General features: G+C 38.7%; 1 protein-coding gene across 2 annotated transcripts in view; it reads left to right on the forward strand.

Annotated features, from left to right (window-relative positions):
• The window catches only part of LOC132101340 (rho guanine nucleotide exchange factor 26-like), a 122,160-nt gene that overhangs the window by 100,654 nt on the left and 8,470 nt on the right, over positions 1-13,036 (forward strand). The window contains exons 12-15 of one of the 2 annotated variants that reach the window (XM_059506222.1): positions 4,724-4,933; positions 11,046-11,113; positions 11,410-11,511; positions 12,310-12,378. In XM_059506222.1, coding sequence (XP_059362205.1) covers positions 4,724-4,933; positions 11,046-11,113; positions 11,410-11,511; positions 12,310-12,378 — 449 coding nt within the window. The remainder of the gene's footprint in view (positions 1-4,723; positions 4,934-11,045; positions 11,114-11,409; positions 11,512-12,309; positions 12,379-13,036) is intronic. The other variant, XM_059506224.1, reaches the window with a different exon arrangement.

Genomic DNA, 13,036 nt, shown 5'->3' on the forward strand with positions numbered 1-13,036 from the left:
AATTCGGGTTGTACAAGTTCATGATCCGATTAGCGAACCGATGATTCTTTTGAGTCAATCTTTTAAAATAATAATTTATTTTGTTTAACGAAACCAGTGTGGAAACCAGTGTTTCACAAACTGGATAGATCTGAGGTGCAGGGCTCACAAAATCGTTAGCCCCACGTCCCGGGGCTATTGTGTTTTCCAGTCCGACGGGCTATCGTGAATAGTGATGTAAAATTCCTAACTTGATTCGCGTTGTTCACTCACTTGAAGGGGTGAAACGGATCGTAGCTGATCGTTTGCACTTGTTTCTAAATATTGCTGATTCAAGCGTTTTAAACAATTCGCACGCGTTCGGAGCTTGCGCTCACTCATTCAAAGCACGCGCTGCGAGCAGCATTTCAGACAATGCGCGTACAGAGAATGAATTCATCTTTTGAGTATTGTAACTTCTGAATGAACACATACACACACAATTATATCAAAATAATTGTCTCTGCAAGTATTCTCGTAAACACAGTCGGTTATGTTTTAAGTGAACGTATACAGTGGCCTGCTGCTTAGAGAAATTCGCTGTACTGGATAAATCTGTCTCTCTCTGTTTTTTAGACGACGTGAAAGGGGGCGTGTTTCAAGATACGCAATGGAGTAGACCAAACTAAACAGGGAGGGAGGGCAAAACACTCATCCAAACAAATGCTTCATTAACACCGGCTTTGGTTGCAATACTCTTATCGCATATGTTGCACTTTGCTGACTCGGCATCCACTTTTATAAAGTGTAGCCACACTTTAGACCTCTTTGGCATTGTAAAACGGAAACGTTTTGAGAAAAAACAACTACACTTGTGTTGTGTGACTGCGAGTATCTTCAGAAATCCTCCCCGTCACGTGGTGGTGGACAGCCAGAGTGCGGCATGGGACAACACTTTATGGGTGAGTGCGGGAGTGGGCGAGTAGAGACTTGTATGTGCTAGATAAGCATGTATCACACTAGGCAATCTTAACCGTGCCTGATCGCGTCTGACCCCCAAAGCCCAGTTTGTTTGACTAGTGTGATCACTTCGTGCTGTGGTTCGTTTAGCCGGCCTTGGTTGGAAGAGGTGGGCCATAGTGTCAAGTCAAGTCACCTTTATTTATATAGCGCTTTAAACAAAATACATTGCGTCAAAGCAACTGAACAACATTCATTAGGAAAACAGTGTCAATAATGCAAAATGATAGTTAAAGGCAGTTCATCATTGAATTCAGTGATGTCATCTCTGTTCAGTTAAATAGTGTCTGTGCATTTATTTGCAATCAAGTCAACGATATCGCTGTAGATGAAGTGACCCCAACTAAGCAAGCCAGAGGCGACAGCGGCAAGGAACCGAAACTCCATCGGTGACAGAATGGAGAAAAAAACCTTGGGAGAAACCAGGCTCAGTTGGGGGGCCAGTTCTCCTCTGCTGCAGCCTGGAATTGAACTACTGGTTTCGTCTGGTCAAAGTCAGATTGTGCAGAAGAATCATCTGTTTCCTGTGGTCTTGTCCTGGTGGTCATCTGAGACAAGGTCTTTACAGGGGATCTGTATCTGGGGCTCTAGTTGTCCTGGTCTCGACTGTCTTTCAGGGCAGTAGAGGTCCTTTCTAGGTGCTGATCCACCATCTGGTCTGGATACGTACTGGATCCGGGTGACTGCAGTGACCCTCTGATCTGGATACAGACTGGATCTGGTGGCTACGGTGACCTCGGAATAAGAGAGAAACAGACAAATATTAGCATAGATGCCATTCTTCTAATGATGTAGCAAGTACATAGGGTGTTATGGGAAGTGTTTCCAGTTCCGGTTTACCTAATTAATGCAGCCTAAAAATCCTTTAACGGATTTGGATATTAAAAGCATATTGGTATGTTATGTGTAAGCCAGGTTAAAGAGATGGGTCTTTAATCTAGATTTAAACTGCAAGAGTGTGTCTGCCTCCCGAACAATGTTAGGTAGGTTATTCCAGAGTTTAGGCGCCAAATAGGAAAAGGATCTGCCGCCCGCAGTTGATTTTGATATTCTAGGTATTATCAAATTGCCTGAGTTTTGAGAACGTAGTGGACGTAGAGGATTATAATGTAAAAGGAGCTCATTCAAATACTGAGGTGCAAAACCATTCAGGGCTTTATAAGTAATAAGCAATATTTTAAAATCTATACGATGTTTGATAGGGAGCCAGTGCAGTGTTGACAGGACCGGGCTAATATGGTCATACTTCCTGGTTCTAGTAAGAACTCTTGCTGCTGCATTTTGGACTAGCTGTAATTTGTTTACTAAGCGTGCAGAACAACCACCCAATAAAGCATTACAATAATCTAACCTTGAGGTCATAAATGCATGGATTAAAATTTCTGCATTCGACATTGAGAGCATAGGCCGTAATTTAGATATATTTTTGAGATGGAAAAATGCAGTTTTACAAATGCTAGAAACGTGGCTTTCTAAGGAAAGATTGCGATCAAATAGCACACCTAGGTTCCTAACTGATGACGAAGAATTGACAGAGCAACCATCAAGTCTTAGACAGTGTTGTAGGTTATTACAAGCAGAGTTTTTAGGTCCTATAATTAACACCTCTGTTTTTTTCAGAATATAGCAGTAAGAAATTGCTCGTCATCCAGTTTTTTATATCGACTATGCATTCCATTAGTTTTTCAAATTGGTGTGTTTCACCGGGCCGCGAAGAAATATAGAGCTGAGTATCATCAGCATAACAGTGAAAGCTAACACCATGTTTCCTGATGATATCTCCCAAGGGTAACATATAAAGCATGAAGAGTAGCGGCCCTAGTACTGAGCCTTGAGGTACTCCATACTGCACTTGTGACCGATATGATACATCTTCATTCACTGCTACGAACTGATGGCGGTCATATAAGTACGATTTAAACCATGCTAATGCACTTCCATTGATGCCAACAAAGTGTTCAAGTCTATGCAAAAGAATGTTGTGGTCAATTGTGTCAAACACAGCACTAAGATCCAATAAAACTAATAGAGAGATACACCCACGATCAGATGATAAGAGCAGATTATTTGTAACTCTAAGGAGAGCAGTCTCAGTACTATGATACGGTCTAAATCCTGACTGGAAATCCTCACATATACCATTTTTCTCTAAGAAGGAATATAATTGTGAGGATACCACCTTTTCTAGTATCTTGGACAGAAAAGGGAGATTCGAGATTGGTCTATAATTAACTAGTTCTTTGGGGTCAAGTTGTGGTTTTTTGATGAGAGGCTTAATAACAGCCAATTTGAAGGTTTTTGGGGACATATCCTAATGACAATGAGGAATTAATAATAGTCAGAAGAGGATCGATGACTTCTGGAAGCACCTCTTTTAGGAGCTTAGATGGTATAGGGTCTAACATACATGTTGTTGGTTTAGATGATTTAACAATTTTATACAATTCTTCCTCTCTTATAGTAGAGAATGAGTGGAACTGTTCCTCAGGGTAGTGTGGTTCAGTTGGGCTCGTGTGCTTTACATATGTAGTGTCGGAGCTCGGAACTTTTGATACGTGCAGCATGAATGCTTGAATATTTCTTCAGCAGAAGTGATAGATCTGTAAAGCAATATATTGTAAGTAGTATATTGTTACCACATCCCAAAGACTAAAAAATAATAAACCACAAAGTTAACAAAATGATGCACTCCACTGTGCTGAGCGAGAGCACTTCTCTTCTGCCTTCAATTGCTATCGGAAGCTTCCTATTTCCAACTTATGAAGTCATGAGTGCTTCACATAAGCTTTGCACTGCTGCAGTCTTAGGCCGACCCCAAATTCTCTCATTGGTTGAGACGTGATGACACCCATCCTAAGCCAATGCTGATCAACATCCCACCCCTCCTGTGACCCATGGTTTGTTTGTATGCGTATTCAGAGCCAATGAGCAGCAGACTGTCATAATAATAAAAAACTGTGTTAAAGGGCGATAAATTAATTGTCCACGTTAATCAAATAATTTGTTAATGGGAAAAAAACGTATATACGTATATACATATACATATAAATATATATAATTAATTAATAAATATATATAATTACAACATTGGACTTATTTTGGTTGGTCTTATAGCTTACTTTAGTTGGTCTCTGTCTCTCTCTGTCACACTGACTCGTTCTTTGTCAGCGTGTTTCTTCCAGACTTCAGTTTAATTGTAATGGTCCCTCACTGTCTGTAGAATCTGTTATCCTCTGCCTGTGGAATGGAAATGACATTGTAATTGTGTTGGACAGAGCCCAGTGGTTGTCCAGGAACTGAACAGGAGGATCTGGCTTCTCTTATTCAATTATCTCTACATAAACACAGTTAATTATCAGCTGCAGACATGCTGAGTAATTCCACACCACTTGCATTTATTTGCTTTTATAAATATGAACATGCAAATTCAAACAGTCAACAGTCCTTGTTAGAGGACAGACTTGGTCTCAGATCATTGTTTAATAAAAAAAAAAATTTAGTTTTACTGTTGACAGATATTATATACAGTTTAATATATTGTATAGATGTGCCAAAGGATGTATATAACAACAACAACTAGACATTTCTCAAAATATTTTCTGTTTTGTTCACCTATATTCTCCACCATGCTCTGTAAATGATAACTTAATTTGAATAATACAAATGTGAAAGTACTGTTGTGTGATTTAACCTTGAATATTTCTTTAATCTAAATCTCTGACTCTCTCTGTCTGTCTTTTCTCAGTGAGGAGAGTTATACAGTTATAGACTACGCACTGAGAGATCAGATATATGTGGGGTCATGTCAAGCAGAGGACTTGAATCTCTCTCCAGTCCGTGGCACTGCAGGAATGCTGACGTCACGGCAGAACATTGCCAGCCATCTGTTCCAGGTCAGATTCCGCAGCAACCACTCTGGAAACAAAGTCACCATGATCTTGGGGGTGGAGCTACTGTAAGTATTTAAACTAAAATGTTACCAATACGGATAATGCAATCTCAAAACTATTTTTTATTGAAATTTTTGTTTTTTGTTTTTATTGAATATCAAGAAAAAAAAAAAAATCAGAGAAGTCATTCTTGTATGATGATTTTGTGCCACTTATTATTATCAATGCTATAAAAGAACATATTTCTTCAATAGAAAAAGAACAGTGTTTATTTAAAAATAGAAAACTTTTTGTAACTTTATCAGTGACTTCACTGCCACATATTACTGTGTCATTGCTGAATAAAAGTATTATTATTATTATTTTAATCTTACTGACCCTCAACTTTTGAGTGGTTGGGGGTTAGATTCATTGGTCAGTGATCTGGGAACTCTGACTTGCATTTAATTTGCTTATGCTCACATCAATATGCTTATTTATTATGTCATTTGATGAATTATGTGATTCTGTATCTGTCTGAGGTTACTGAACTAGATGTGTACTGACATACCCTTTCATTTAAATTACAGATTTTAACTGGTCATTCAAAGGGAGTTTCCACTCCATCGGTCATCACACTGCAGGAGTGAATGTACCAGCACAAGATTTATCAAAATATAATCCTCTTTCAGGCATTTGCCCAGTGCACTGAACAAACATGAGCAAATATATTAAGTACTGCTTTGCTTTAAAGATCTACTTTACCCTTTGTGGTTGGTGTTTTTTTTTAATAAGGGTTTGTTTGAAACTTTAGCTGTAGGTGATGTGTTAAGTTACCTTTATTTATATAGTGCTTTTAACGATATAGATTGTGTGAAAGCACTTTACAGTATTAGATAGGAAAATAGTGTCAATAATGCAAAATGACAATAGTAAACACTAAATTTTCAGGTAAAGGCAGTTCATCATAGAATTCAGTGATGTAATAATCCAGCTCAGTTCAGTTTAAATAGTATCTTTGCAATCAAGTCGACGGTTTCACTGGATATTAAGTGTCCCCAACTAAGCAAGTCAGAGGCAAAATCGGCAAGGAACCAAACTCCATTGGTGACAGAATGGAGAAAAAAACCTTAAGAAAAACCAGGCTCAGTTGGGGGGCCAGTTCTCCTTTGGCCAGACAAAACCAGCAGTTCAATTCCAGGCCGTAGCTGTTCTTCTTCTTCTTCTTCTCCCAAATGAATCACATTTTTGAGGGCTTAAACATGCTCAAAAAGTCATTAAACTTTGCACACGCGTCAAACCTGGTGAAAATTTACGTCTGATATAGGATTCATAAGAGGGTGTGGCAAAATGGCTCGACAGCGCCACCTATACTAAAAAAATCTACAGCCTTCCAGCTATGTTTCACGTACATGCACGAAAATTGGCACACACATGTAACACACCAGTACCTACAAAAAAGACTCTTGGAGCAAAATTCTAAACCCAACAGGAAGTCTTTACAGTTGTTTACACACTATTTTGTGTAATTTTTGTGTAACTCCTCCTAGAGATTTATTCAGATCAACACCAAATTTGGTATGCCTAATATAAAGGCCTTTGCCATGTTAAATTGTGAAGATCTTGAGATCGTGTCTGTGGCGGCCTGGAGAATTAATTTGCTATAACTCAGACATACAATGTCAAATCTGCCCCAAACTTCACATGTTTGATAAGACTCCAAACCTGAACAGATTGACATGCCCATATTCAGTTATAGTCATAGCGCCACCTATTGGCAACAGGAAGTGACATATTTTACACTGCGACGGACTACTCCTAGAAATTTTTTAACATCAATGTCTTTTTTGTGGTCAGTCTAATCTAAAGGCCCTTTCATTGTTCAGTTGTGAAAATCTTGAGTTTTCATTAAAGGGCGTGTCCGTGGTGCTGTGAAAGAGTTCAAAGTCTCGCTATGGGAATAAAGGTTGTTGTAACTCAGGCATAAAATGTCCGATCTTTCCCAAACTTCATATGTTTGATAAAAGTCCTGGCCTGAACACATCTGAAGGCCAATTTTCCATCAGGTGTGGCAAAATGGCTCGATAGCGCCACCTATACACTTTCAACGGAGTGCGCCTTGAGATACGTTTCATTTACATGTACAAAAATTGGTAGACAGACTTAACACACCAATACCTACAAAAAAGTATCTTGGTACGAAATTCGAATCCCAACAGGAAGTCGGTTATTTTGAATTTTCTCTGCAAAATTTGTGTTGTTTTTGCCATTTTCAGTGGTTCTACTTTAATGAAGTCCTCCTTAAATTTATTCAGATCAACACCAAACTTGGTCAGTGTAATCTAAAGGCCTTTGCAATGTGAAATTGCGAAGATCTTGAGGTTTCGTTAAAGGGCGTGTCCATGGCAGCCTGACAAATTTTGATGTTTCGCCATGAAAAAGGAAGTTGCTGTAACTCAGACATACAATGTCCAATCTGCACCAAACTTCACATGTTAGATAAGACTTCTGCCCTGAACAGATCTACATGCCCATATTCAGTTATAGTCATAGCGCCACCTGCTGGCAACAGGAAGTGACATGTTTTACGCTGTAACAAACTACTCCAAGAAATTTTAAGACATCAACATTTTATTTTGGTCAGTCTAATCTAAAGGTCTTTGCAATGTTAAATTGTGGAGATCTTGAGTTTTTGTTAAAGGGCGTGTCCATGGCGTTGTGACAAAATTTGATGTCTCGCCATAGGAAGAGAAGTTGTTGTAACTCAAGCATAAACTGTTCGATCTCCCCAAACTTCACATATTCGATAAGAGTCCTGACCTGAACACATCTGAAGGCCAATATTCCATTATAATGATAGCGCCACCTGCTGGTAACAAGAAGATTGGCACATATATATGACTTTGACATATTCCAGTTATAATTACTACTTTAAATGCATATTTCTCGCCGTTCACCTTTTTACTAAAGCCACTCGCTGGCGGTGAGCCCAGGTGCAAGGGCCCGTTCATCGCTGCTTGCAGCTTTAATTTAATATTAAAATAATAATTGCTTTACTCTCCATCTCTCAACAAATAAATTAAAGAGCTTCACATAATCATCTGCCTCCCCTCTTCTGACCTTTAGAAATTAAGACCATCTTCTTCTGTACCTTAAAGACTCTATGTAAATAGCCCGTTCACTTACAGTAAATATAGTCTGTCTGGCTCCACTCGGTCTGTAAACCCATTTGCTTTAAAAGCTTCAGGAATGATACAGACCTTTAAAGAGCAGTTAAAGACCTTTGTCATCTAGTTAAATGAGTGATATGCTTTGGTTCCTTGCAATTTTATGATAAGATCTCAGTGCAGTGTTTGGACAGAAAAAAGCCTAGAAATGACAGTTCAGAAAGACAAGAGTCATATCGAAAGACCAGAATATCAGAGAGACTTTGGCAGTAAGTGACCACCTAACCACCCAGAACACCCTAGCAGCAGCATAGCAACATGAAAAACACTCAGAACACATAATCAACCATATAACTCCCCCTTGGCAACGACTCACAATCCTCTAAACATTGTAATGCCGAGATTTACATAAGCGAGCACCACACTGTCTGCAGAAATTTTACTTTAAGACTGTACGATATTATTTTTTGCCTCTCTATTCTCTATTTTCATTCTCTATTTCTTTCTTTTCCCCTTTACCTCTCTTTCACTTTCTCTCTCTGATAACATTGTATTCTGTGAAAGAAAAGATTATATTTTTTTTCAAATAAGATTTTCAATTTTAAGGATCTTCTGAGGATCACATAACATTGAGCAGAAGTTAGATCATTACTTTCATTAAATTTAAATTTGAATGCTTTTATAATGCCCAAAGATGCTGTTTTAATAGGTTTTGAAACACAGCCATAGATCATGACGGTGTGTTCGTGTAAGTGAGATAACATGTTATCTTTTGCTGAGAGTGTAATTATAGCTTAGTATGTTGCAGATCCACTTACATAACAGAGATGCCTATCTACTGTTGTTCTTGGTGAAGAGTCAACATGACTGTAGTTCTTCCTAGGAACCTTCGTCAACACAAGACAAGTTCCCCCACATTTCTGGACCTCTTTCAGGCTCCACCCAGTTGTGTGTCTAATAACACAGTTTGATACCGCTAAACCAGTTCTTCACTTGAGTGTGAGTGCCACAATTCTTCCCTATGGTGGGTATGCATGAGTGTTATTGATATGGAAAGCCCCTGACACTCAATTTCTGAGTAGATGATTTTTTTCCCCTTCATCAGAAGGTTTTTTTTTTTAATTTTTTATATAGATATTCCTCTGTTTCCTTACTGTGCTTCAGGGTTGAGTTTGGATAGTTACTTCCAAACAAGCTTTCTAATGGTGGTCTGATGCCTTCATTGACTTTTCACCTCATGTAAAATAATCTTTAAAGGTGATAGGTGTGGAATTTTGGCCTTTAGCTGTAGGAAACTTGTGGGAGCGTGCTGAAGCAGTGCAGCATGCAGGATACCAGACTGGAGATGTGAGGTCTTCCTGGTGCTGCTTGCCTTTCTGGTGTTTAGAAAATAAGGGTTGGTAGATTCAAGTTATTGAAGTTGGCAATAAATGTAATTAAGCTTCCAACCTTAGAATACATTCATACAACTTTTGAGTAGTCTCTAGTGAAATTCCGTCTATCAAAACATCTTCCAGTTGTTTCAGATGTTGAAGGAAGCAATCGGCTTCCCACTGTTCTCTCTAAAACAGTTCCCAGTGGTTTGAATTGAATTGAATTACCATTAAAAAGACTAGTTATTTTCATAATATTTACATTACATATTTTTTGACCAATAACTTTCAATAAATCATGTGAAGTTATTATATAAATGCCTAATATATAATATTATATATATTATAAAAACTGGCTAGCAATTCAGTTTATGTAATGCAGAGCAGCAAGAAGGCATTTGGTACCTATTGTGATCATGTGTGCTCAGATTCCAGGGATGTGAATAGACAGCTGCCCTTCCCACGATAACTACACACCCTGCAGAGCGAGGCTGAAGGAGATGGGTTCAGCTGAACATACTTGTTCTCATAGTTTGCTTCACGTATATGTAACATCTGGACATGCAAGGGGTGTGTACATGGTTGTCACATGTCACTGTCATGTCATTTCAGGCACATATTGATGATTTGAGTGCTGTTTTACAAGTAATTTTTTGTTGTTGTTTTAAGAAGTCTCTTATTCTCAAAAGACTACAGTAAAATAAAATAAAAATAAAAAACTTCAATATTACAATTTAAAATTATTATTTTCTATTTTTAAATGTCATTAAAATGTGAATTTTCTGCAGATCATATGATCCTTCAGAAATTATGCTAGAATGATTTGTTGCTCAAGAAACTGGTCAGTCATTTTAGATCAGTTACTATTTGGAATCACTTATATTATATGTTTAACTGGAGTTCAGCCTTAAATATTTCTCATCTTCTTTCCTACCCTCTTTGTCAACGACTCTATTAAACACTAATTACTCTTTAAACACTAATTGGTCAATGAATGAATCACACGGCACTCAAGCTCATTAATGATCCCAGTAGTAGAACAGGCGAGAGGCCTTTGTGACCTCTTCGGCTTTAAATGGGACCGGAATGAGCCAAGCGTGACTCATGCAGCTGGTCAGCTCATGCTGTCAGCTCAGACTATGAGACCAGACTGGCAACTGTGTGCACTACAGTTTGGGCTGAGAATCACACAGCCCGACTGACTCACTACAGGTCAGCTCTGAAAATGCCCTGATTTTAAGTATTTTCTCTTGCAAGAGTATTGATTTTCTCTCAATGCTCTGTTATGTTTGTTGTGGGATATTTGTCCTGAATTTGATGCAGCCCCGTCTCTTTCAGTCTCTAAATCTCTCTTTTCTGTTTCTTTTCATTCTTTCTGTAAAACTGGTGGCATGTTCTCAATGAAACTGAACAAAGGAGCTCACAAGAATGAACAGACCCTACTTGTCCTGAATGTAATGAATGCTTCAGCCCTAAGGTTAAATTTCTCCTAGTAACTTTACCTGCTGTTGTACAAGAGTCTAGAGGTGTGTGTCTGTGAACGTCCAGAACAATAAAGGAATGGCTTCTGTGTTGTTTGGTTTTAACAGAGTCTAAAAAAAAATTAAAAACATGCTTGCGTGGCTATAAGTTAATGCTGTATGTTTTCTTTGTGACAGTAACGAGAGAGCCCGCTGGATCAGCGCTCTGGGACAGATCAATAGTAACGACAAGAATGACAGAATGAGTACGTACAACCAGCCTCAGCGAAACAGCACCACCCTCTGGTCATGCAGTGTGTTACAGCGACTCTCATCTATTATACTACTATTATTAAGCTTATAACCCTAAACACACATGAATGTGAATGATACCTCAAGTCATGCTGCATGTTGAGGTGTAGTTGGGCTATAAGCTTATGGTTTTTGTGGATAATAAAATGATAAATGAAAAAAATCATAGGCTTACACTTAGGAAAGCAATTGTAGGTTCCTGACTGTCAGGGTGTTTAGTGATTAATTCATTTATTTTTTCCTTCATTAGATACCATGCAGGTCGAGGTGACAAGGACATATACAGCCAGACAGCCGGATGAGCTCTCTCTACAGGTGGCTGATGTGGTGTTGGTGTCCCAGACAGTAGACGGTAAGAGCATCCTCCTTTTTTCCACATTCTTCACTCTAAACCAGGGATCCTCAAATCTGGCCCACAAGATCAAATTTCCTGCAGAGTTTAGCTCTAACCCTAATCAAACACATCTGAGCATGCTAATCAGTGTCTTCAAGATCATTAGAAAGTCACAGATAGGTGAGTTTGATCAAGGTTGGAGCCAAAATCTGCAGCGCATTGGCCCTCTGGGACAAGATTTGAGGAACCCTGCGCTTAAAGGACTGTTCACACCAACATGAAAATTCAGTTTGGTTTTTACATTTGATTTGTCTAAATTTCCATTCAATTTTTTTTTTCTGATATAACGGATAAACAAAACAAATACAAAATTCAGACAAAGGAATATCTGGCACAAAAAAAATAAATAAATAGAATAGAGTGAATTAAATTGCATGTTGTGACTGAAAAAATTCAGGATTTATGATAGTATGTAGGAATTAGGGCTGTCACTTTTGTGAAAAAAATAATTTTCTATTTTTAAGACACAAGTGTTCATTGAATCGATTGTAAAATCAATTTTCCATGTCCAAAAAAAAAAAGACGCTTCCATAAAGAGAGCACTGGAAACGCATTGCAGAGTGGACTGCTGCCATAACATAAATGAAAAACATAAATGAAAAACATTACTAGGCGGCACTAGGCAGGCAAAATGAAATGCGCAAAAAGGCTAGACCCATTACAAACTATTGGACAGGTAGCGTTAAACAAGTCAATCAATATTTTCGGGGTCCAGAGCAGAGCGTTTTTTATTCACATATAGTGCATATAGTCCAGCTGTTGAGAAGACGCGCTCCGACCGCACTGATTTCCCAGGGACAACTACTTCATTGCCAGCTGCGCAAGGTGGGGGTCATGCGTACTGCCAATCTTCCACCACAAAAGCTGGTCACTGTTGCTGTCAGCTCCTTTTCATAACTCATCATGCCGTTGTCCTCCATTTTCTTTGAAAACACTAGATGTAGCGATTGAAACCGTGCGTAAAATTGCTGGGTATTTTCTGTCTAGGGATGGGTACCGAAACCCGGTATTAAAATGGCCCCGGGGCTAAATTATGAAAGACTGTAGTATCAGTAAGATATGACGGTATCGGTTCTGCTTTCGGTACTGGAGGGGAAAAAAATTGTGTACTATGTATTTTTGCTTAATAATGTTATCGTGCACATTTTATCTCACCAAACATTTCTAATGTGCGATCATATTAAGACGTTTGTCTGTGAGATCTGCGAGATCTCTCATGTGCGCCGCGGAGGCTGTCAGTCACACACACAAACCACAACGAGCGCGCCGCATGCACAGACATAACCGTATGAAAACTCCCGCTTAATAATAGAGTGACGATGGCAAAGAGATTTGCTTAATAATGTTATTGTGCACATTTTATCTTACCAAACATTTCTAATTTGCGATATTATTAAGACATTTGTCTGTGAAATCTGCGAGATCTCTCATGCGCGCCGCGGAGGCTGTCTGTCAGTCACACACACACACACAACAAGAACGA

This window comes from Carassius carassius, chromosome 23 (assembly GCF_963082965.1).
Source record: "Carassius carassius chromosome 23, fCarCar2.1, whole genome shotgun sequence".
NCBI classification, from domain to species: domain Eukaryota; kingdom Metazoa; phylum Chordata; class Actinopteri; order Cypriniformes; family Cyprinidae; genus Carassius; species Carassius carassius.